Consider the following 27,257-nt stretch of genomic DNA (forward strand, 5'->3'; position numbering starts at 1 on the left):
AAAGGAGTATTTCCAAATGGAAATTAAATCCATATGCAAGTGCTTCAGCTAGTACTTGATATTTGAGTCCATTTCACAGTTGGAAAGTCTGCAGAGCAATTTATTTTAAATTTCCACAGATTGTCAAATGGAATATCAAGGATGACAGGGCCTCCCATTGTTTTTGTTCAGTGTTTTTTCAGTGAACTGAAGGATTGCAATTAGGCAGTTTTAATTAATGCTAAATTTACCCGGTGGCACTCAGAGGATGGCTGCTGATATGTTGTCCTTGAAAATGATACATGCACGCAACAGAAGACAAATATTGTATTGGTATTGTTCACATGAAGGTAAATTAAATGGGACAAGCAGCATCTCTGAAGAGAAGGAATGGGTGACCTTTCGTGTCAAGACCCTTCTTCAGACTCAATCTTCAGACTCAAAACTCGACCCGAAACGTCACCCATTCCTTCTCTCCAGAGATGCTGCCTGTCCCGCTGAGTTACACCAGCATTTTTTGTCTACCTTTGATGTGAACCAGCATCTTTCCTACACAAGGTCAATTCAATGTTTGATTTTGGAAATGTTCTCATCCATCGGTGGCCCTTTTTGAGTGTGCACGTTGGCAGTGTTGACCTTGCAGATTCTATAAAATTGGATTGACATTGCTTTAAAGTGCAACTTTTATTTTAATTGACCTCAAGAGAAAATGTCGTTTCCTTGGAACTTAACGGTTTGAAAGGGTCAAATAACACTGTCTTCAATATTTCTGGAAAACAATTAGCCCCTTGTAAAGCAAAAAAAACACAGATGATTGAGTTTCAATATAATAACAGAGAATAATGCAGATCTCTGCCGGTGAGGAAGACAATGAATTAACATTCTGGATCAATGACCAATTCCCTAGATCTCTGTTTCTCTCAGTCCACATTTGCTGAGTGTTTGTAGTATTATCGGGTTTCGTTTTAAATACCTTGTCAGTACCTGCCTTTGAGTAAGAAATGCTATCCCATTTTTGTAAACACTTGAGTAATATGCATTATCTCCCTGTTGCAGGTGAGATAAGGTTGGCATTCGTCCTCTACAATAACCTGGGAAGCTACCTTTCTACAGAGAATGCCAGCTTCAAACTCGGAAGTGAGGCGATGTCAACCAATCACACTGTCATAGTCAACTCGCAAGTTGTCTCTGCATCAATCAACAAAGAAAGCAACCGCATCTACTTGGCAGCGCCCGTCATTTTCACCTTAAAACACATCGATGTGAGTGCAGAAATGAAGTTGTTGTTCTATGTTTGTGTGTGTGTGTGGGTGTGAGTGCCTGTGTCTCTTTTTCTGCCACCTCTTATGCGCGAAACCCTGGCCTGCTGAGTAAACCAGTCAATCGTTCACATGTGGCAGAACATTTTGCAGGATATTTGAATGATCAGGGCATTTTGTAGAGAGAGGGATAACGCTGCATGGTGAAATATTTAAACTTTACCTTGCATAAGTTTTACCTTAATTGTTTTTAATGAAATCTTTGCCACTCATTATCAGGTGTTGCAAATCTGTCAACATTTACCCACAAAAGTGAAAATCAACTTGCACGTTATTGTGGCAGAGTAGATGAAGATCTGTTTATATCCCAGAATTATTTAAAGCCTTTTAAAATATCGAGAGAATTAACCTGGTTATTTGAGAGAATTATTTGTGCTATGTTAACTACTTGAGGGGTTTCCTTGATTTCACATGGTCAACATATGTTGAGCATTTGAAGGCATTGGGCCTGTACTCGCTGGAGGTTAGAAGATGAGGGGGAAACCTCATTGAAACACACCAAATAGTGAAAGGCCTGGATAGAGTGAATGTGGAGAGCATGTTTCAACTAGTGGGAGAGTCTAGGACCAGAGGCCATAGCCTCAAAATAAGAGGATGTGCATTTAGAAAGAAAATGAGAAGGAATTGATTTAGTCAGAGGGTGGTGAATCTGTTGAATTCATTGTCACAGATGGCTGTTGTGGCCAAATCAATGGATATTTTTAGGGCGGAGATTGACAAATTCTTAATTAGTGCCGGTATCAGGGGTTATGGGGCAAAGGCAGGAAAACGAGATTGAGAAATAGATCAGCCATGATTGAATGGCGGAGTTGACTTGATGGACCAAATGGCCTTATTCTGCTCCATGAACTTTTGAACAGAATCATCTGCATGATATGTTGAAAAAATGTTATTGGTAAGAGTCCATGCAAAAAAATTGTTCAGTTGCCATGCCATCCAATTGGCACAGCAATGGAATTTATCCATTCTTTCGCAAGAGGCGTTTAAACAGGGTTCTGAATTCCCAGTTATTTATGTGCAGAGAAGTTAATTTTATTGAATTTCTTCAGATCAATTAGCTCTGCTTAAAATTTGTCTCCCTCAATGAGATAATGTCAGTTTTACCATGTCCAGCAGATTTTTGTTTCCAATTTGCATATGTCTCATTTGGTCATAATGTTCAGTGACTTGACCCTGGGTTGAAATGAATCAAAGCCACAGATCACTAGTCAAAGGGTGGTGAATCTATGGAATTCCTTGCCACAGAAGTCGGTGGAGGCCGAGTCAGTGGATATTTTTAAGGTAGAGATAAATAGATCCTTGATTAATACCGGTGCCAGGTGTAATGGGGAGAATGGGGTTGAGAGGGAGAGATAGATCAGCCACGATTGAATGGCAGAGTAGAATTGATGGGCCGAATGGCCTAATTCTACTCCTATCACTTATGACCTTATAATAAAATGAAACTGGGTATGGTGGCACCTGAAACATCCCATGACCAAATGTGTGTCAATTTAACATCTATCACAACACTGTAGATGAACAGTACAAGAGAAAGGTTAAAGAAAGTCAAGTGACATTCTTGAACAGGGTGTATTATAAAATGACATTTGTCTCTGACAGATATCAATGGAGCCTGGCGTAATCGTCAGAGGTAATAGTATATTCTCTTTTTGAGCTGCCTGTTGCAGCCACAGGATCAGCAATGGTTCTTCAACTTAATATTTTTGGCTTCACTTTTATCTTGATGGAGACCTCAGAATCTCCTTCTAAGTTTAATGGACACTCTATCATTTTTTTAGAGGTTCGTATGAATTGTGGATTTACAAAAGTTGAAATATAATTAGGCAGCCAAATCTTTCCCTTGATAGACACAAAAAAGCTGGAATAACTCAGCAGGTCAGGCAGCATCTCTGGAGAAAAGGAAGATATCTCACTACATCACTGTCTATATCTCTCCTTTCCCGTTCCACAGACTCCCAGTCTGAAGAAGGGTCCTGACCCGAAACGTCACCTCTTCCTTTTCTCCAGAGATGCTGTCTGACCCGCTGAGTTACTCCAGCTCTTTGTCACTATCTTCGGTTTAATCCAACATCTGCAGTTCCTCCCTACACACCTTTCCCTTGGCTCTCTCATGGTACTGATGCCTTTAGATAATAAGAGGATTATTAGAGTCATAGTCATACAGCACGGAAACGGGTTCTTCCGTCCAACTTGCCCATGCCAACTCAGATGCCCTTCTAAGCTCATCCCAATTGCCTGCATTTGGCCCATATCCCACAAAATCTTTCCTATCCATGTACCTGTCCAAATATCTTTGAAGCACTGTTATAGTATCTGCCTCAACCACCTCATTTGGCAGCTCATTCCATATATCAATATCCCTATCAAAACCCCCCTGCATTCCTGTGTTCAACTATTATCTGCCATGCTTTGCCTTGCCCTTCTGGTTTTCTTCTTTTCTCCCCATTAGCCGCCACCCCCCATCAGTTTAAAATAGAGTCTTGATCCAAAACGTCACCTACCCATGTTCTCCAGAGATGCTGCCTGACTCACTGATTTACTCCAGGCACTTTGTGTCTTTATTTTTGTGTACATTTCAAGTCATGTTAAAAAACAATGTTCAACAGCCGAGGTAACAACTTACAAATTCCCTTTCTGTCTTCTGCGGGCTTTGTCAAACATGGTTACAGTCGTGAGTACAATTGGCAGCTACAAACAGCTAAATTGATAGCTCTACGTTGCAAATTAAGTAGATGGTTATCTGAGTTGATTTTAGTTCTAGGTTCAAATTAATCAAAGCCAAGGAACTAATTTGGCAATAGAGAAATCTTGCTGGCCATCTGAATTTTGTAGCTTGTACATGGAAAGGCTGAAATGTTGCAGATTGCCTATTGACCCGAGTAAGAGATACATTGGCCTGCTTTGGAGTGTGAGGGGGAGATGATACTTTAGTTTAAAAAGCTTCTTTTTTTTTTCCGATTTCAGCTGCAAAACAATTTTAATCCAAACTGTTCGTTCTGGAGCTACTCCAAACGCACCATGATGGGATACTGGTCCACGCAGGGCTGCAGAATGCTGGGGTCAAACAGAACCCACACTACCTGCTCCTGCAACCATCTGACCAACTTCGCAGTCCTCATGGCACACAAAGACATCAAGGTAAGCAGTTCCCCGAAGGAAAGCCAGATAGACGGTTTACTTATCGTGGTGATGAAATAAGCCTGTCCTTTTACTCCGAGTTCTGGGCCACAGCACGGAAGCAGGCCATTTACCCTTTCTGAGCCCATACTGACTAATGGTCTGAAGAGGGGTCTCAACCCAAAACATCACCCATTCCTTCTCTCCAGAGATGCTACCTGTCCCGCTGAGTTACTCCAGCATTTTGTGTCCATCTTCTGGCTCATCTAGAACTTGTTTTTGCTAATTCTACTCCAATCTTATTTTATTGTCCTCGCATTCACATCAATCACCCCCCCCACCCCCCAGTTTCAGAGGGAGGTTGCACATTCCCCCTGTGACCACGTGGGTTTCCTCTGGTTGTTCCGGTTTCCTCCCACATCCCATAGACATGCGGGTTTGTAGGTTGATTGGCCTATGTAAATTGCCACTAGTGTGTTGGTAGTGCAAGAGAAAGTGAGATAACATAGAACTAGTGTGGACGTGGTGGGTCGGCGGGCCTGTTTCTGTGCTGTACCACTAAACTAAACTAAACTAAAATTTAGAGTGGCCAAGTAACCTAATAGCCCGCATGTAATTGCGATGAGGGAAGAAACTAAACCAGCCAGGGGAAGCTATTAGAACATGCAAACTCCACAGAAACAGCATCTGAGATCAGAATTAAACCTGGGTTGCAGGAACTGTGCGAAAGTGGCACTACCTTCTGTGCCACCGTACCATGGATCATTGTACAAATGGTGCCAGATATGTGGTGATAATTGACGGGAGAAAGATTACGCAAGTGTTCATAAGACCAGAATGAGGATCCAATATGGAACCATTAGCTCATTCACTGTTTAGTTTACTTTAGTTTATGGTTAACATGTATATTGAAAAGCTTTTTAGTTGTGTGCTATCCAGTCGGCAAAAAAACTATACATGATTTCAATTGAGCTGTCCTTAGTACACAGATGCAGTTTAAAGGAAATATTGTTCAATGATAAAGACCGATAAAAGATAGTCCGAGAGTCACCAATGAGGTAGATGGTAGGTCAGGACCTCTTTTTAGTTGGTGATAGGATGGTTCAGTTGCTTGATAACAGCTGAGAAGAAAATGTCCCTGAATTTGGAGCTGTGCATTATCACACTTCGGTACCTGATGAGAGAAGGGAGAAGAGGTGGTGACCAGGGTGAGACTTGTCCTTGATTATTTTGGTGGCTTTGCCGAGGCAAGATGAAATGTAGATGGGGTCAATGGAAGGGAGGTCAAGTCAAGAGAGTTTTATTGCCATATGTCCCAGATAGAACAATTACATTCTTACTTGCTGCAGCACAACAGAATATGTAAACATAGTACACTGTAAACAATATAATATACAAGAGAGAAGAAAAAAAAGTCCAATGTGTGTATATATATACACACATACTCACAAATACATACCTCCCCACCATCGAAAGGATCTATCGAAGTCGCTGCCTCTAAAAGGCAACCAACATCATCAAAGACCACACCATCCTGGCCACACACTCATTTCACTGTTGCCACTGGGAAGGAGGTACAGTAGCCTGAAAACTGTAATGACCAGGTTCAGGAACAGTTTCTTCTCCACAGCCATCAGGCTATTAAACACGACAGCAAATAAACTCTGAACTATAACAGACTATTATTATTATTGCACTATATTTGTTTATTTATTGAGTATATGTGCATGTGTGTATATATACACACTGAACTTTTTTTTTCTCCCGTTATGTACTATGTTTACATATTCTGTTGTGCTGCAGCAAGGAAGAATTTAATTGTCCTATCTAGGACAAATGACAATAAAACACTCTTGACTTGACACAAAACCAAGTTGGTTTGATGTTACATTTAGGCTTGTTTGCCTGATTTGCTTAATCTTTGGTTTTCCAATATTCTAAAAATCTCTCCCAGTGTTGGAAATATCTACTGGCTCCATCTCCAGAATTCTCAGCCATGTAGAGTTCCAAGGTTTGCAACCATCAGAGAGTACATGTTCTTCCCCAACTAACTCTCCCATAGTTGTAGAGTTACCCGTCAAATGAAGTCCTCCTCTACCAAGCACCTTCAGAGTGTTTCAATGAAAGCATCTCTCCTTCTGCTGAAAACTAGAGTAGCTCCAGTCTTCAAAATGCTGCCCCCTTCACATTAGAAATTAATAGAGATATTCTTTGCTTCTAATTCACATATACCCTTAAGCAAGTAGATCTAAACTGTGCATATTTCTCATTCGTTCTTAGTTACTGGCGATACTTCTCACAAGGACATTGAGGCCTCTATGAATGCTCACATTTAATAGTCTAAACCAGTTAAAATGCTCTTCCAGTTAATATTCTTTGTCCCAATGTGGATAACCTTACTTTTCATAATGCTATGCGCCATCTGTCATCAATTTGTCCATGCTCTGTGCAGACTCTATTGTATCTGCCTCATAACTTATTCCCCATCTATCTTTCTTTCATCGGCAACATTGGATGCATTGCACCGAGCCCCTTCATCTAAGTTGTTTACATATATTGTAAATAGCTCTGCCCCCAGGACTGATCCCCGAGGCACATCACCAGCAACAGCTTGCCAACATGAAAATGACCCATTTATCCCTGCTGTCTGTTTTCTGCCAGTGTACTAATTCTCTATCTGTGCTAATTTATTATTGCAATCCCATGTGCCTTTATTTTTTGCAGTCATCTTTTATGTAGGCTTTTAAAAATACAAATACCCTACATCCATTGACTGTGCCCTTATCCTTAGTTACGTCCTTAGAGAATTTAAATTAATCTGTGAAACGTGATTTCCTTTTAAAAAAACATATTGTCTCTGCCTAATCTTGTTACGTGAACCGTTCTGTTATCATGAAATCATAAGTGATAGGAATAGAATTAGGCCATTCAGCCCATCAAGTCAACTGCGTCATTCAGTCATGGCTGATCTATCTCTCCTTCCTAATCCCATTCACCTGCTTTCTCCCCATAGCCTCTGGCACGCGTACTAATCAAGAATCTATCTATCTCTGCCTTAAAAATATCCATTGACTTTGCCTCGATAGCCTTCTGTGGCAAATATTCCACAGATTTACCACCCTCTGACTAAATAAATTCGTCCTCATCCTCTTCCTAAAAGAACGTCCTTTAATTCTGAAGCCATGACCTCTAGTCCTGGACTCTCCCACTAGTGGAAACATACTCTCCACATCCACTCTATCCAAGCCTTTCACTATTCTGTACGTTTCAATGAGGTTCCCCCTCATTCTTCTAAACACCTAGGGCCATCAAAAGTCCCTTAATAAGGGAAATTAGGGTTTAATGGAATAAAGGAATGTCACTTCCTTAATAAGGGGTTCTAGCAATTTGCTGATGACTGAATTAAAGGTTTATAGTTCACTATTTCTACCCATCCTCTTTTCTCAAGTGGTGGTACTATATTTGCTGCTTTTCAATCCATTTAAACATTTCCACATTTCTGGGAATTTTGGAACATAACAGCCAAGTCATACACCATCCCTGCAGCCATTTTATTTAGATCAGGGTTTCCCAACCTTTTTCATCCCGTGTCCCCCTGGCAACTTTAATAGCACATAACAATGTTATTTCACTTAATTATGAACAACTAATGATGAACAGATACCGGTATACCAGAACCAAACACTGTCAGTCAATGAGAAAAAATATGTACAAATCCAGAATCAATAAATTTACCCCCTGGGTTGGCGAAATTTACCCTTTGGGGGTAAAATTACCCCAGGTTGTGAACCCTCGCTTTAGATCCTAGTGTGCTTGAGTGTCAGCTGCAGAAGATCTGTCAATCCTTAATCGTATCAAATGTCCCTACACTTTATCACTCCTGCAAAAATAAAGAACAGCAGATGCTGATTAGTACACAGAAGGACACAAAGTGCTGAAGTAACTCAGCGTGTCAGGCAGAATCTCTGGAGATCATGGATAGGTAACGTCTCCACCCGATACATCACCTATCCATGTTCTCCAGAAATGCTGCCTGACCTGCTGAGTTACTCCAGCACTTGGTGTCACTTTATCTCTCCTGTTATCATTAAATTCTGTATTCTTTTGACCGTGCTTGCCTAGTACTTTACGTATACTTTTAGAATCTTCAGATATGAACAAATGAACCAAGGCACTTTTTAAATAATTCTTCAATTTAATATTTCCACATTATTAATTTCCTTGTCACAGCATCTGAGGAGACAACGCTAATTTCTGCTGCACTCTTTCATCTTGCCTTGATGTGGATGCTCTGAGATTCTATTCTTATATTTCTAGATACTCTGCATTTGTATTCAATTTTCTAACCTGAATCTATTTTAAAAACTTTCTCAAAAACTGTTTGTTTTTTTTCCCCTGCTGATTTTTAAGTCATTATGTTCAATCATGCTCAGTTTGTAATATCTGTAGTTTACTTTAGATGAATTGTTCCTCTTTGGGAGTCCAATATCATGGAGATTGGAGTCATTTGCATGTTTCTACACATGCATTTAAAAAAAATAATAAAGATGCTTTGCTCATGTTAGCTGCAATTGATCATTTTGTGGTCACACGGCGATTGTTAGGAAGTTGATGCAGTTATTTCCATTAGATTCTCCCTCGGTGTTAGGCACATGCTAATTATGTCAGGAATTACGCAGTGCCTGTTTCTCCCCACTGCTGGCAATAATTGATGCTTTTGGAGAAAACCTGCAGCATTTGTGATTAAGTCTCCATATAAAGGAGGAGCTGAATGCACTGGTTTTGAGAAGTGACTGTGATAGGGATTAACGGATCTGCAGAGTCACGCCTGCATGCAGCACATCCTAGCCTTGTTCCTGAAGTCAATTACTGTAGTTAATTCGAGCTATATTTCCTGAGTGCAATCTTTTGTATTTCAATTGCTTTTGATCCACATGTAAGGCTCGCTGGATCTTGCCACGGCTCAGATGCTGGGGTGAGGGGGGGGGCGGCATTAACAACAGAGATACCGATCGGCTAACATCAACGTCATATGGTGGGTCAACCATTCTGCAGCGTGCCTTCCGACCCCTCCCAATTCCCACATCGTTCGTCCTCTCCACGGCAGCCTCTTCTGGCCCAGACTGTGGCCATTAAGTATCAGCTCACTACTTAATGACCAACGTGACATTGATGCTATAACTATAGCTCTGCACACGGGTGCTGAAGCTCATGCTGTCATTCTTCACATTTTTGCCACTTACAGCTTTTTTTTTTCCCGGATGTTACAAGCTTTGAGAATTATGGAATATTTTCGAATGCTCACTCATCAACAATGCAGTCTAATTTTACAACTAGCTTGGCCAGATGCCATCCACACATGCTTCATTTAATCTAAGTTTAAGGCTCATTTTTTTACTTTACAAACCTCAAGCTGGATGCAAAATATACGTATCCTCTTGTGAGCACGCTTGGCAAAGGATTCCTCACCATGGGGTTATTAATTAATTTGTCTTCTCCACCCATCACCTTCACCATGGAAACTGGTCCTTTTGCCCACCAAGTCCATGCCAAACATCAATCAACTGCTCATACTATGTGTTGGAATGAACTGCAGATGCTGGTTTAAATTGAAGATAGACACAAAATGCTGCAGCAACTCAGTGGGACAGGCAGCATCTCTGTAGACAAGGAATGGGTGACATTTTGGGTCGAGACCCTTCTTCAGATTAGGTGCTGTTCCTCCAATTTGCACTGGGCCTCACTCTGACAATGGACAACGAAGCGCAAATTGGAGGAACAGGACCTCGTATTTCGCTTGGGCAGCTTATGTAAATAGCTCGTTCTAAGCTTCCTCCAGTCTAATTTCAGTCAATAAGGTACTGAGTCAAGCACTTGCGCATCTAAACTTTATTTTGGAAAAACACAATAATAGTTCCCCACTACTATACCTAACCACCGCGGGTTCGATCCTAGTATCTGCTTGGCCAAGCCCCTCCTAGCCTTGTGCAAGCAGAGAAACTCCAAAAGGTTACGCAGTCCGAAGCGTTCTCTCAGAATATCGACACAGGACCTCATGGGAGCAGCCTTTTATAGGTCCCCGAACCTTGAGGGGCCGAATCATATGGGGTTGGTCTCTTTACAGTCCAATAACACATATCGATTATAGAAACATAGAAAATAGGTGCAGGAGTAGGCCATTCGGCCCTTCGAGCCTGCACCGCCATTCAATATGATCATGGCTGATCATCCAACTTAGTATCCTGTACCTGCCTTCTCTCCATACCCCCTGATCCCTTTAGCCACAAGGGCCACATCCAACTCCCTCTTAAATATAGCCAATGAACTAGCCTCAACTACCTTCTGTGGCAGAGAGTTCCAGAGATTCACCACTCTCTGTGTGAAAAATGTTTTTCTCGTTTTTATAACAGTACATGAACCCAATTTCCCGAACCCAATAACATAGTAACCAATACAATGTATTCAAGCGGAGCATCTGGAAGGAAGCAAACATCGCATCATTTGTCCAGATATTCAAGAAACCCAGACAAGGCTCTACACTTAACCCAAATCAACATCGAGCCATGTAAAGCTTTGCAACAATATTTACAATGTATATGTCTGGTTTGCATTCACCCAATCTGTTTCATGCAATTTACACCTAATTGTAAGAATCTGCAGATGTCCCATTCTTTCCCTGTAACTCTTATCTAGGCTCCAGACAAGCTGGCACCATTCTGCAGCATGTCCCATTTCTGCAGAAGGCACATTTAAATTGACCAAACGGCCTAGCAGCCCAGAAGCCTTTACTCAATTTTAGTGTCCTGGCATCTCCAATTTGACCAGAATTAACATTTACACCCCAGTGGTTTGAATGGCCTAACTTCTCTAACTTCAAGTAAACCTTGCTTTCCCTCTCTCTCCACCCCTCCCCCTTCCCAGTTCTTCCCAATTTATCTCTGTTTGCTTTGTTGTTACTTTCTCCCATCTAACAATGATCTATTCTACATTTCCCTTGATCTCCATTCCCTTTGTCCTGTTTTCACACAGTACACTTCCTTATCTATGTACCTCTCTCTCCCCTGACATCAGTCTGAGGAAGGGTCTCGACCTGAAATGTCACCCATTACTTCTCTCCAGAGATGATGCCTGTCCTGCTGAGTTACTCCAGCATTTTGTGTCTACCTGCTCACACTAGTCCTTTGTTATCCCACTTTTGCATCCACTCCTCACATATTCACTGGATGTTTTCAAGAGAGAGTTAGCTCTTAGGGCTAACGGAATCAAGGGATATGGGGAAAAAGCAGGAACGGGGTACTGATTTTGGATGATCAGCCACAATCATATTGAATGGCAGTGCTGGCTCGAAGGGCCGAATGGGCAACTCCTGCACCTATTTTCCATGTTTGCACTGAGCACTGTCATCTGTTTGACTTTGTACCAATTTGCATGTGGTTTGAATGGTAATTCAGAGGTTTTGTTGACCTTCGGTCCCAATCTCCACATACTCCACAACTGAACTTGTTTCATTGGTTCCTATGTGGACCATGATAATTGAATCTTCCCTTCCCAGTCTCCGATGTCCTTATTCCTGACAGGGCAAGTGGCAAAATCATTAGGATTCCTATGGTTGTAAAAGAACAGCATCTATCTCTCTGACCACACTGCATTTCATGAGCTAAATATCTCCCTGCCACTCAGTATTTTAAGCAGGTTTATCTCTACCCTATTTAGGACATTACACTGATGCGCTACAATGCTGAGAAGTATATTCTGCACTCTGTAGCTTCCCCTTTGCTTGATCTATTGCACATGATAAAGAGGAACGACATGAATAATATTTAGTGCAAGATAAAGTCCAGTAAAGTCCGATCTTTCAATTCAATTCAATTCAATTCAATTCAAAGCACTTTATTCGTCCCCGGGGGGCAATTTAAAAAGGCGCATTACAGTAGCTTTAAAATTTTTTTTTAAAAAATTAAAAAAGAGGGCCACAATCAACAAACATAAGCAGCACGCATACTGCACAATCAACCAGCACACGCATTTCACAGACACACTGCACAATCACACAACATACACTGCACATCAACATTCAACACATAGTAATAGTTTTAAAGTGCTTCCTTAGTGCTTCAATCAAAAAGTGTGATCTGGCCTTTATCTGGCCTTGCCGAGGCAGCGTGAGGTTTAAATGGAGTCAAATGAAAGGGAGGTTGGTTTATGTCATGGTCAGGGCTGCGTCTGCAATTCTCTGCAATTTGTTATGGTCCTGGATGGAACTGTTTCCCAAACATGCTGTGGTGCATCCCGATAAGTCTTTGATCGTGTTTGTTCAGGCTGCTGATTTTCAAATATGTTGGACCCAACCAAAGGTTGTGGCTCCTGTAACATATCATAAGTGATAGGAGTAGAATCACGCCATTCGGCCCATCAAGTCTACCCACCATTCAATCATGGCTTATCTATCTCTCCCTCCTAACCACATTCTCCTGCCTTCTCCCCATAGCCTCTGATATCTGCACTAATCAAAAATCTATCTTTCTCTGCCTTGAAAATATCTACTGACTTGGCCTCTACAGGCTTTCTGTGGCAAATAATTCAACAGATTTAAGTAAAGAAATTTCTCCTCATCTCCTTCTTAAAAGTACATCATTTAATTCGTAGGTTATGATCTCCAGTCCTAGACTCTCCCACTAGTGGAAACATCCTCTCCACATCCACTCAATCCAAGCCTTTCACTATTCTGTATGTTTCAATGAGGTCCCCCCCCCTCATTCTTCAAAATTCTAGGGAGGGCAGGCCCAGTGCCGACAAATTGCTCATCATAGGTTAACCTACTCATGCCGTGCTCTCTTTGTCATTCCCTTTATCGTGATTTATATCCTGAATCTCCTTCCTAGATGCATTATGCTGCCTGCAACCCTAACTCAACCACCCATTCCTTCTCTCCAGAGATGCTGTCTGTCCCGCTGAGTTACTCCAGCATTTTGTGTCTAACTTCGATTTAAACCAGCATCTGCAGTTCTATCCAACACAACATCAATATACCTCCAGAAACAGACTTGTAACTCCCAGGTGGTTTCTGGGAATCATTCCATCTCTGACATATTGTAATGCCAACACATCAACTGCTTGTTGTCATTATCAAATAATGTTTCATTCATTTAAATAGCTGTGATTTCAAATCACAATATTTATTTTGCCTTTTAACATTATTTTACCTGCAAAGTGTGAATTGATTAGATCTCTTCAACCTTCCTTTACATCTGTTGTAAGCTCTTGGAAAACACTGACATGTTTTCAGCAATAAGTAAAAGTTAAATCCTCAGAGGCCGAATCATTATGTATGGAAAGCATTAAGCAACACCATCTTTAAACTCTGCGTTAAATTCCTGCACTGCCTTATACCCAATCTTTTGACAGCTTCATTAGATAATGGATTCATTGGAGGTGGTCTTGGAGGGGAGGATGCTCTTCAAACTGCAGACTGGACAATACAGCTCACCCCCTCCATGACACACTGGTCAACCTGATGAGCACCTTCAGCAACAGAATGGTTCCACCAAGATGCAGCACAGAATGCCACAGGAGATCCTTCTTCCCTGTGGTTTTCAAACTGTACACCTACCCCCCCCCCCCCCCCCTTCTTCCATGGGGTAGATTCCCCCCCCCCACCACACACACACACACAATCTTTCCACATCCCCAATCATGGACTTTTCACTCGTCACTTTAATTTCATGTTTCATGTACAACCGGTTATGTTATATGACTGCCGGATGACCAAATTCCCACCTGGGATAAATAAAGTTCTATCGTATCTTTATGATTGCAGTCAATTTAAATTAGAGCAGCAAAACCACTCTTGTTGGCTGTCCTTTTCTCTTGTAAAATAATACTTTCCCCATTCATCTCATTTTCATTGTCACTAATAAGACTCTGTGAAAGGCGCTGAATATGGAACACGTATCATCTACCTGCATGATTCATTAGACCCCCTCTTATTTTCTCCTTTGAAGATTTGTTCCTTTTAGTTTGCCTTCATTATCCAGATTCAGGACCCCTGCACTTTCCGAAGTATTTTTCACAACAGGAAAACATATATCTGACATTTGACATTAATAGATTGTCACCTTTCCAATTTGTGATTTATTATGAGATGTTTATTCATGTCGATTGCAAGGTGCTTTCTAAGTTGAAGAATGAAGGTGTATAAGCATTCCTCGCATTCCACAAGAAACATTATAGTTCTGGTTTTCCTTCTTCCTGATTAAAGCCGGATTTTAATTTGTTCTTCTCATGTTATCATATCTGCAGATTTTCAATAGTTTTTTTTTAGTTGTATCCAAATGTATCAAATGTATCCTTGGAAAGTGGAATCGCCACGTGTCCAGATTGTGTGCAGAACACTGCCATTTCTGTGAATTATGTGTTCAAAAACTGTTGAGATACTGCATTAACCAAGGGCACAAATGTCTGTTTAAGCAAGGTTCGATAATCTGTCAGATCCTAATGTTCCCACTTCAGAAGAGATGGGTTAAAATCTCTGTGCAGGAAAGAATTGCAAATGCTGGATTAAACTGAAGATAGACACAAAAAGCCAGAGGAACTCAGCGGGTCAGACAGCATCTCTGGACATAAAAGAATAGGCGACGTTTTGCGTCTGAAGAAGGGTCTCGACCCGAAACGTCACCTATTCTTTTTCTCCAGAGATGCTGTCTGACCTGCTGAGTTACTCCAGCTTTTTGTGTCTATCTTTGAGTTAAAATCTAGAATGCTAAAATATGTGGTAGCTGAAAAGCTGAGGTGGAGTGGTGATGGGGGCGGGCGGTGGGGGTGGGGGTTGGAGAGAATATGTTGGAGTAGCTACGGGTGACTGAATGTCAGTTAACAAGAATGCTGTCACCACTTTCCACCATCTCAATGGAGCGGTCTCCATCAGCAACATTGACGAAGGTTGGCCAGATGCTCTGAGCAGCAAAAGCAGCAAGAGAATAGAACTAAAATGGCTGAAGTCAATCCTAGGCAAACCTTCACCTACAGAAAATTCTATGACTCTTTTCACTCTCTGCCATAATGACCTGGGGATCAAGTCATCGCACAATCAAATGTTTGTGCTTTAAAGGCCCAATGCTTTAAAGACCCAATTTAAACAAAGTCAATGCAACGCTATCTGCAGCTTTATTAACTAGTTCATTCCTCGTTAACCTATTTGCAGTTGTGGCACTGGTCACATTGACTGCAGCTGTTATCGAACAGTGTCATAAGTTCATAAATCATAGGAGCAGAATTAGGCCATTTGGCCCATCGAGTCTACTCCATCTTTCAACCATGGCTGATCTATTGTTCCCTCTCAACCCCATTGTCCTGCCTTCTACCCATAACCTCTGACACCCTTACTAATCAAGAACCTGTCAATCTCTACTTTAAAACTACCCAATGACTTGGCTTCCTCAGACAGCTGTGGCAATGAGTTCCACAGATTCACCACCCTCTGACTAAAGAAATTCCTCCTTTCTAAAGGTGCGTCCTTTTATTGTGAGACCTTTGGTCCTAGATTCTCACCAGGCAAAGTTTCCCCTTCACAAAACCATGTTGAGCAGCTTATTTTACTGTGCTTCAAAGTACTCAGAAGCCTAATTCTTAATAATGGACTTGAAAATCTTACCAACCACTGGAGTCAGGCTAATCCGTCTATAGTTTTCCCTTCCTGAACAGCTGGGTAACATTTGTAATTTTCCAGTTCTTACCTAAATAAAATCAGAAAAGGCTGGAAATACTCAACAGGCCAGGCAACATCAGTGGGAAGAGAAACAGAGTTGATGTTTCAGGTCACAGAACCCATTGGGAAGAAGATGTCTTGTCACCATATTGCCTCTTCCCCCTCTCAGTTTTGATCATTGTAATTGAACTCCCAGCTGGGGTCAAGGAAGGCGGCCCTGTTTACACCAATCATGCACAAGAAACACAAGAAGCGCAAGACAGACACCATTGTATGCAGATGCCGAGAAGTGTGTTCAGCTCTGGCTGAACAACTTCTAATCTTGTATGTGGACTCGATAAGAAGAAGAAGAACTCCCAGCTAGACGGTGCAACCCCACCACAGTACACCCATTTGGTTGTAATAATGGATCCTTAGGCAGTGTGGCACAGTGGCACAGCGGTAGAGTTGCTGCCTTAAAGCGACGGAGACACTGGTTCGATCCTGACTACGGGTGCTGTCGGTACAGAGTTTACATTCTATGTGTGACTGAATGGGCTTTCTCCGAGTTTCCTCCCACACTCCAAAGACATCCAGGTTTGCAGGTCAATTGGCTTCAGTTAATATTGTAAATTGTCCTGAGTATGTGTAGGATAGTGCTAGTGTTAGTGTTAGGGGATCATTGGTTGGCACGGACTTGGTGGGCTGTAGGCCCTGTTTCCACTCTGTGTCTCTAAACTAAACTAAATTAAACCTAAACAGTGAATAATTGTGGGATTGGATGGGTTCTTAAGGTGAGTTGATTGAGTCTGAGTTCAGGGGCTGGAAGATTCCCACCCTAGTTCATTATGTGTGTACCAGAGAACCCATTGATAATGTGAAGAAGCAGCACATGGTGACAGAGATGGATTATGGTTTTGCATAGCAGGAGTTTACCAGTCTGCCTCAGATAGATTATAATTTAAAGAAAACAGTTGCTGATGCAGTTTTCTGTGCAGAATATCTGATGAATAGCAGCTGAAAAAAAAGTGATTACAGGTGGCTGGAAGGTTAGTTCACTTCTGAGATTCGTAACTTGCGCCGAAGCCACAAGAGTAATACTTATTCTGCTTCTAGCACCCTGTAGCCTTAGATTATACGGTGGCTTTTTATACTTGCTCTCTCTATCATGTCATTATTGTTTTATGTCATCATTAAATGAAAACCATGTCATTGACATTTGGATGTAGTTGCAGTAAATTACATTGATTGAGATAGGTTATTGGAATATCATTAGTACGGAATAATCCCACGGTTTATGGAAGGATATAATGGGAATATTTTGCTTTCCTATTACAGCCAGAGGAAATCTAGGTTATGAACCATTTGGACCGTCAGGCCTGTCTGTGCATTCGAACAGTGTTATAGATAACAGTGAATGAGTGTGCCCCTTAGTGTCGCTCTACCTACTGCACCAGAGATTAGTTTGATGGGATTTACGGATAGTATCGATTGTATTTATCGATTTAAGGTTTCGGCCCGAAACGTTCGCCTATTTCCTTCACTCCATAGATGCTGCTGCACCCACTGAGTTTCTCCAGCATTTTTGTGTACCTTCGATTTTCCAGCATCTGCAGTACCTTCTTAAACACAAAGTATTTATCGATTTGATTGGATTAAATGCAAAATAAATCTTTCCACTGTACCTCAGTACATGTGATGATAATAAATCTAAACCTGAACCAACACATATATCGTATCATGTCAAGGGGGCTGGGAAGCTAAGATATGTTCACTCATAATTGGGCGACTCTTTAATATTCTTATTTTAAAAAGTGCACTTTCAAAACTTTCTGTCCTGAAACAGTGTTCTGTTTACATGATGATGAATGTCTTGTTATGGCTAAATGTTGAAGGGATCCAAACCTATCTCTTGATGGATTCCAGCACTGAGTTTGTAGGTCAGTGCGAGACAACCTCCTGCTACATTGGTCCTGCCTCTATCATTCACATCTTCAACACCCTTTGTCCCACAACGCATTGGAGACATTTGTGTGATATATCCATCGCACACCGACTCCGACGATATCCATCACAACCACTCTGACAATAAACCTTCATATCATATGCACATATATTGAAGAGATGAAAAAGAGACAGTGCCGGAGTAACTCAACGGGTCAGGCAGCATCTCTGGAGAAAATGGATAGGTGGCATTTCGGGTCGTTTTAAGAAAGGTCCCGACCCAAAACGTCACCTGTGTATATTCTCCAGATATGCAACATGACTCGCTGCGACTTCAATACTTAGTGTCCTTTTTTTTGTAAACCAACCTCTGCAGTTCCATGTGCATACTTTCTTGAAGAGTTGATCTTGGTATTCCATACCACCAATCTCAACCACATCACCGCTGTCTGCCTCTGCAAGTTTGCCAGATTTCCAACTGGATCTCAGTCCTGTTTGCAGAGTCCTTTCCTCCTCTTTTCATTCCTGACACAAACTCGTTGCCATTTGAAAGCATGAAACTCACAAAGCTAGTTCTCTGCCACTTCCATGGAGTCACAGCGAATCATGGAGTCATACAGCACGGAGACAGGTCCTTTGGCCCACCCTGTCCATGGTGACCCCGGTGCCCCATCTACTCTGGTCCCATTTGTCCACATTTGACCCACACTCCTTTAAACCTTTCCAATCCATGTACCATGTCCAAATATATTTTAAATGTTGTTATAAAACCTGGCTTGATTACCTCTCTAGCAGCTCATTCCATATACCCACTACCCTCTGTGCGAAAGGTTTCCATGCTGTACGATTCCTCTACTATGGTAAAAGACTGTGCATTCACCCTCTCTGAATTTATACCCCTCAGCATCCTGTGCTCCAAGGATCAAGTGCTAGCCTGCCCAGGCTGTCCCTGCAGCTCAGGCCCTTGTGTCCTGACATCACCCTCATAAATCCTGTCACTTTCCTGGCAAGTTCTCATGGTGTCTACCAAATCAGTCAGGTGGATTTGAGCTAACTATCATCTAAAGACATTAATTTGTTTTTATTGTGGCTTGCTGCTGACAAGATAATGTGTAATGGCTGCTTTAGCACTGTGTGAAATTGCTTCACAGATAATGAATTATGTTTGTGGTCACTGTTGCAGAAGAACAGTAGTACCTTCCTCCACATCTAAACCCTCCCAACAGCAGTGCATATCTATTGTTGTTTTTGCAGTTATTGTCAAGAGAGAAATGTCAAGGAGATAACCAGATATTCTTGATGTTCTTTAAATGAGACTAGACCAAGTGCAGAGACCCGCTGGGTCTGTTCCCCCAACGCATGGTAGAGTTGCTGCGGCTTCACACGCACACTAACCACCTCCTACACACACAGGGGTTGGGGAGGGGGGTGAGGGGGGTAAAGGGAGATGGGGTGGGGAGAGGGGAGGGGGAGGGGAGGGGGAGAGGGAGAGGAGGGGGAAGGGGTGGAGAGAGGGAGAGAGAGAGGAGGGGGAGAGAGAGAGGGTGGAGGTGGGAAGAGAGGAGGAGAGAGGAGGGGGGATAGATGAGGGGAGAGAGATGAGGGGAGAGAGAGGAGGGGGAGTGGGGAGAGAGGGGGGGGGGGAAGATAAATGAGATGGTGCCATTTTATGTCACCTAAATGAGCAAATAAGGCTTCTGTTTAAATACTGGCCCTGAAGACATCAACCCAACAATGCAGAACTCTCATGATGTAGCTCTGAGGTGACCTCCCAGGTAATTTTTAGTTTAGTTTAGTTATGAGATACAGCATGGAAACAGGCCCTTTGGCCCCCCTAGTCCACATTGACCAGCGACCACCCCATACACTAACACTATCCTACACATAGGGACAATTTACAATCTTTACCGTAGCCAATTAAGCTACAAACCTACACGTCATTGGGAGGAAACTGGAGCACCCGGAGAAAACCCACGTGGTCACTGGGAGAATGTACCTACTCCATCCAGACAGCACCTGTAGTCAGGATCGAAGTTGGGTCTCTGCCACTTTGAGGTTGCAACTCTACCGCTGCGCCGCTGTGCCACCCTAATGTACTCAAGACTTTGGAAGAAGAGTACATTTTCAACTTGAGATGTCAAAGCACCAGGCAGCCCAAGTACCTTTGGAGAGTAATCAATATTGCAATATTAGGAATGTCATCCAATTTATATACAGCAAACTCCTACATAGATTAGTGACAAGATAATGTGCTTACTGGTTATACTGGTTAGTGGAGTGTGAATTGAACTGACAATTGTTATTTTTATCCAGAACTAGCATAATATCACTAAGCTGCTTTGAAACCAGATATTGGTGTAATTTGGAAGGGACCAGGAAAGATTCCCGTGATCTAGAGCGACTTTTCCTTTTGTGTAATCGATCAATTTAAAGATGGCTTGCTGCAGATGTAAAAATCCCACGGTTATGTTGGTGAACATCAGTTTCAGTTTGAGTTGAGTTTATTGTCACGTGTACCGAGGTACAGTGAAAAGTTTTTGTGGTGTGCTCTCCAGTTAGTAGGAAGACAATACATGATTACAAAAACAAACTATTTACAGTGTATATGATATCTAGCCATAGAGCACAGAAGCATGTCCTTCGGCCCACCAAATCTGTGCTGAACATCAGGCACCCACTCGCACCAACACTAATTTTCTTTAATTTTCCCCACTTCCCCACCAACTTCATGAAGGGTCTGTTTCCACGCTGAATTTCCAAAGTCTAAAGGGTCCTGACACGAAACATCACTTATCTCTTTTCTCCAGAGTTTCTGCCTGACCCCCTGTGTTACTCCGGCATTTTGTGTCTACCTTTGGCGTAAACCAGCATCTGCAGTTCCTTTCTATTACATATTGCTTTTTAACGTAAATTATTTCTTTCAATCAAATTTATCTGCAGTGATTTGAGGCTGATAATTTATTGGTAAAACCTAACTGATTAGGCTGCAGTGAAAATTGTGTGCTGAGTAACGAACACTTGACTCCTGTCTAATAGTTTCCTTCTGGTGTTCTCAGTTTAGTGACCCTGTACATGAACTACTGCTGGAGGTTATCACCTGGGTCGGGATCCTGATATCACTCGTCTGCCTGCTGATCTGCATCTTCACCTTCTGTTTCTTTCACGGACTTCAGAGTGACCGAAACACCATTCACAAAAACCTCTGCATCAGTCTTTTTGTAGCCGAGCTGCTTTTCCTAATTGGAATCAATCGAACAGACCAACCGGTGAGTGTGTTCAGTTTTTCTACGTGATTCGTTGGTGGCGCGGCGGCACAGCAGTAGAGTTGCTGCGTTACGGCGCCAGACACCCGGGCACCGGGTTCGATCCCGGCTACAGGTGCTGTCTGTACGTAGTTTGTACATTCTCCCCGTGATCTGCGTGTGTTTTCCTAAAGGTCTTTGGTTTCCTCACACACTCCAAAGACGTACAGGTTTGTAAGTTAAGTGGTTTGGTATAAAATGTAAAATTGTCCCTAGTGTGTGCAGGACAATGTTAATGTGCGGGGATCGCTGGTCGCTGCGGACTCGGTGGGTCGAAGGGCCTGTTTCCGCGCTGTATCTCTAAGGTAATTGAAATTCACTTCAATCACTAATCCAGGCGTGGGGTGCTTTATGAAGTGTAATTTGTGAGTACAATTTCCTTTACCATTCAGCCTTGCATTTACACCACATGTGCAGCCCATTGACATCTCATCCAGCTTGTCATTCTCCACATGAGTCCTATAAATAATTGTGAGTTATTCCCCCTGTGGTCTGCTTATGTCTTTGCCCGTCCCACATGTTCTCCATTAGCTGTCACTGCAGATCGATGAGGACAACAATCTCTAATCCTCCCAAACCCAGGGGCTACCAAGAGCAATTGCGGTGAGTCTGCTGTCGACCAGTCCAAAATCACGCTGCCCCCAAGGGTAACGTTTGTCATATGCAACATACATCGAATAGGGTCATAGAAACATACAGCTTAGAAACAGACCCTTTGGCCCATTGAGTCTATGCCCACCATCAAACATCCATTTTACAAGTCCTATATTAATCCCATTTCTACTCTCCTTGCAATCCATCAACTTCCCAAGGTTCTACCACTCATTTACACATACAGAATATGTAAGGTAGGTGGGCCTTATCAACCCTACCGTTCCCAACTTACACATTGCATATGGAAGTCCACCAGAGTCCCTGGAGGAAAGCCATATATGTGCTCGTGCAAACTCTACTCAGACAGATTGAACCCGAGCCTCTTGCACTATGAGGCGCTGCCTCTACTGGCTGCACCCCTGCGCTGCCCAGAAATAAAAGCTGCATTCACTGAGCAAGTCGGGGAGGCATCAGTGAAAAGAGAAACATAGGTAAAGTTTCAGGTTGAAGATGATTCATCATAAACTGGGGAAAGGAGAAAAGCAAGTTGGTCTTAATTTGGAGATAAGGTGGGGGAGGGATTGAGAGGACAACATTATTATCTGTGCTAGAGTAAGGTCAGTATTGTGGTGATGAGCTGTAATTCTTCATAGGTCTATGCTCTCACTTCCTTGTGTCATTACCATATAAGGCTCCTGTTGCTATTGTTCTGAGAAGCACGTTCTACCAGTTTCATTATGATGAGCGGGATGGGTCTGAATGAGAGTCTCAACCCGAAATGTCACCCATTCCTTCTCTCCAGAGATGCTGCCTGGCCCACTGAGTTCCACCAGCATTTTGTGTCTATCTTCAGTGTAAACCAGCATCTGCTGATCCTTCCTACACATTTTATCTGTTCCACTCCTCAGGATAAGCCTACTTGAAAGACGTTCTCCTCCTCTCTTAGTCCAGAGTTCTGCAGCACCCTCTCTCACCGCTCCCCCTCTGTGATTCCTCCTGTTCTCCGGCACTACGACCACGTTTAACCTAGGAGTCTGAAGAAGGGTCTCGACCCGAAACGTCACCCATTCCTTCTCTCCAGCATTTTATGTCTTATCTTTGGTGTGAACTGGCATCTGCAGTTCCTTCCTACTCATTATGATGGGCAACAGTCTGTACAAAGATGCTTGTGTCTGCTTCAGACATCTTCCTTGTTCTTTCCTCTTGTGAGAAAGATACCTTCTTTCGCCCAGTTGATACTAGTGAAGGGCACAATGTCAGCCAATTGTATAAACATAATCACAAGGACAATTTCCTTTGTCTCTCATTGTTGAGAACAAATGTAATACAAATAGTATTGAACAAGAATGATAAATCAAAGCAGGAACCAACATTTCTGTGATTGTGGATGATCAGCCATGATCACATTGAATGGCGGTGCTGGCTCGAAGGGCCGAATGGCCTACTCCTGCACCTATTATCTATTATCATAACTAAACTGGTTCAGCACCATCTTGTAACAAGAGAACTTGCACTGAAGAACTTCACAAGGCAGAAGAAAATGAGAGGCAGTCTCATAAACTCCTTCCAAAAATAACTGAGCCTGTGGCCTTGCACAGACAGAAATATTCCCATTGCCTTTCGACCTCGCCAATTCTCACTGTATCTTACACCTAACTCACTTTCTCTACTTCCCACTTGTGAAGTGAATTGTCTGTGTTGAATTGAATGGGAATTGAACACTTTATAGTCACATGTAACAAGTCAAAGTGAAATTCTTTGCTTGCATACCCAAGGTATGCACACAGTCACCACGTAGAGGGGGCTGACAAAGTTACAAAGTATCCCCCGCCAGGTCCTCCTTTGTGTCCCCACCCCCCCCCCCCCCCCCCCCCCCCCCCCCCCGCCCCTCATGGTGGTCCCCCCACTCGGGATCCTCCTTTGTTCCCGGTGGCGCGTTCTTAGGCCACGGGCTCCGACGTCGCAGGCTCCAGCCGTGGGCTGGGTCACCCAGGCTCAGTTCAGATCAGGCCCCTGCCACGGGGGCTCAGCCACTTCCCATGCGCGTTTGGCCTCCTCCGTTCCTGTCCAGCCTTCGAATAGAACCGAGCGAGCTGCGGCCGGGCTTGGCCAAGCCTTCGGGGCTGTCCGGGCAGCACAGAGACCGACCGCGGCCAGGTTAGTCGTCCTCACCCGCTGCTCGGCGGGTGGCCTTCTGCCGCGAGGCTCAGGCGGGAAGCCTTAAACATCAACTTTGTTATCCTTTGCACAGATCGTTTCTTTTTCCACAGCCTTTACTTTATGGTCCTTTTTTTACCCATTGGAGCTTTATCACATAAATAATTGCACCCCATGTTAAAATTCCCTGGCTTGTAAAATTCTCTGGTTCTGTCAGGTCCACTCTTGGTGCTTCAGTGGCAGGAAGTTTAAGATGCATTAATTGGAAAATGTTGATGTTATTACTGCCTAATGGAGGATGCTTATCTTTAATATTCTGCTGTAACTCCGTTTGACTGTCCATAACTACAAAAACTCAGTTGAGACTAAGATTGCCAACTTTCTCACTCCCAAATAAGGGACGAAGGGTCAAAATAAGGGACAAATTCCTGACGGCACTTCGTTGACTGACTCGGCCATGGGTGGGTGAACGATGAATTAGCCCGGGAGCTGGACTGTACACAAAGCCCAGCCGGTGGGCCAGCTGAGGAGTTTTGGCCCGGCACCCCCATCCAACTCATGAACCAATGATCGGCCATGAGAAGGAGGGGTGGTGGTGTCGGCAGAAAGTGAAGGTCCGAAGGTCGGACAGCTGGCCGGGCTGCCGAGCGACGGGGCTACGGGCGAGGTGCTGCTGCAGCACTCCATGGGCTGCACTGCGTCAGGACGGGTGAGACGGGATAGTTGGCAACACTAGTTGTGACCATGTTCATGATGGAGTTTGTCCTGAGCAATTGGGATCATAAACAGTTGAAAAGTTGATATTATTGGCATTCAATGAGGCATCTGGCCATAAAAGGTTAGTGGGAGAAGGCAGGAGAATGGGGTTAAGAGGGGGAGATAGATCAGATATGATTGAATGGCAGAGTAGACTTGATGAGCCGAATGGTCTAATTCTACTCCTGTCACTTATGACCCTATGATGCACACATCATTCACCATGAACGTCCTCACAGCAGTCCAAAGAAGGGTCCCGACCTGAGACATCACCCATTCCTTCTATCCAGAGATGCTGCCTGTCCCACTGAGTTACTCCAGCTTTTTGTGTCTAACGTCATCACTGAGCTGTTTGCACTTTTGGATCTTCCATCAATGTTGTATGACCCCCCCAGTCCATGACGGTGGACCCAATCTCCAATTTTACACAAAGCAACTTAACCAATCTCCACTACCATTCCCTCATCCCCACTTCTTCCCTAGTCTTTAGGGCCGAAAATTTCTATCCCAGACCATTTTCTTTGACCCAACGTTTGTCCTCTAATCTTTGGCCTGTGTCCAGATGGTCCTCTGACCATCCCAAAGCCCCTAAAGCTGGATTTGGTCCTGGACGGCAAATCTGTGTTGATTTGAGTATTCAGGGGACTTTCAGTGGAAACCACAGGTGTAAAATCTGTAGCAGAGGGCTGACAATCAGAAATCTCATTAGTGCTCAGTCATTACTCATCTAATGAGTCCAGCAGAATTTTTCCCTCCATATTTCTGAACAAGTGATTTTGCTGTTCCTATTAACATGCAGTCTGTTCTTCTCTCATGCAGAAAATGGAGCCGTAAGTATGCAAAAGATACATTTTGAATGAGCTGCAAATTGCTTGTTCGTGCACTTCAAACTAAATTTGAACCAGTTCAAGGGTTAATTTTTTGAACTCTTCTCACCTTATTTCGAGGGGGCAGGCAAGCTCAAACTGCTTTGATTACAGTGCAGTTTCTTCCTCCCACTCTGCCTCTGCTCCTCGTTCATTTTATTTTGGGTTGAGTCTTCTGAGCAGCAGAATTTTTGCCAATAATTCTTCATCACTTTCCAGCCTGTCTACTTAACAGTCAAATTGGTGCTTAACTGAATGATTGATGTTTCTTTTACTGCGGTATCTGTGATAAATCCTGCTGGTTTCCTTGGCTGGCTGCGTGTTGCAATATTTAAATAGTTTAGGTCAGAAAAAAAGTTTAATAATTCCCAGCATGACTGATGGTTCTGAAAAGTCAGCTATGGAATAGGTAACGTCTTTATGGTGGTAGTGAAGCAAACGTGAGATGAATCGTGAGAGTTTTGTTTATTCTGTTAGAATTCCCCCGAGCAGCTCTGTCGAATGATGGAGATATCGGTGATGGAGGGAGCACGGCAATAGTTCTGCAGACAAAATGTGTAGGAAGGAACTGTAGATGCTGGATTACACCGAAGATAGACACAAAATGCTGGAGTAATTCAGCGGGACTGGCAACGTCTGTGGAAACAAAATGCTGGAGTAACTCAGCGGGACAGGCAAGATCTCTGGAAACAAAATGCTGGAGTAACTCAGCGGGACAGGCAAGATCTCTGGAAACAAAATGCTGGAGTAACTCAGCGGGACAGGCAAGATCTCTGGAAACAAAATGCTGGAGTAACTCAGCGGGACAGGCAACGTCTGTGGAAATAAAATGCTGGAGTAACTCAGCGGGACAGGCAACATCTCTGGACCGTGCCTGTCCCGTTGAGTTCTTCCAGCATTTTGTGTCTATCTTTCAGATAACCAGGATCTGATCATAAGCAAAGTTTTTCTGAGGATGCTTTACCCACAGGAGTTTAAGGCAAACAATATTGAATTTGGTCTCCTAATTATGGTCTACTAATTTGAGAAAGGCTATTATTGCTATTGAGGGAGTGCAGCGCAGGTTCACCAGGTTAATTCCCGGATTGGCTGGACTGACATATGATGAAGAAATGGATTGACTGGGTTTATATTCACTGGAATTTAGAAGGATGAGAGGGTATCTTATAGAAACATATAAAAATCTTCAAGGATTAGATGCAGAAAAGATGCAGGAAACATTTTCCCGATGTTGGGATAGTCCAGAACCAGGAGTCACAGTTTAAGAATAAGAGGTCGGCCATTTACGACTGAGATGAGGAAAAACGTTTTCACCCAGAAAGTTGTGAATCTGTGGAATTCTCTGCCTCAGAAGGCAGTGGAGGCCAATTCACTGGATGTTTTCAAGAGATAGTTAGATATAGCTCTGAGGGCTAAGGGAATCAAGGGATATGGGGAGAAAGCAGGAACGGGGTACTGATTTTGGATGATCAGTCATGATCTTATTGAATGGCGGTGCTGGCTAGAAGGGCCAAAGGGCCTACTCCTGCACATGTTT

The 27,257-nt window shown here is 43.0% G+C and overlaps 1 protein-coding gene across 8 annotated transcripts in view; it reads left to right on the forward strand.

The window, feature by feature from the left end:
- The window catches only part of adgrl3 (adhesion G protein-coupled receptor L3), a 618,558-nt gene that overhangs the window by 520,598 nt on the left and 70,703 nt on the right, over window positions 1-27,257 (forward strand). For all 8 annotated transcript variants that reach the window (XM_033018411.1, XM_033018412.1, XM_033018413.1 and 5 more), the window contains 3 exons: window positions 1,036-1,241; window positions 4,266-4,439; window positions 21,102-21,311. In XM_033018411.1, coding sequence (XP_032874302.1) covers window positions 1,036-1,241; window positions 4,266-4,439; window positions 21,102-21,311 — 590 coding nt within the window. The remainder of the gene's footprint in view (window positions 1-1,035; window positions 1,242-4,265; window positions 4,440-21,101; window positions 21,312-27,257) is intronic.

The sequence above is a fragment of the Amblyraja radiata genome, chromosome 3 (assembly GCF_010909765.2).
Source record: "Amblyraja radiata isolate CabotCenter1 chromosome 3, sAmbRad1.1.pri, whole genome shotgun sequence".
NCBI lineage: Eukaryota > Metazoa > Chordata > Chondrichthyes > Rajiformes > Rajidae > Amblyraja > Amblyraja radiata.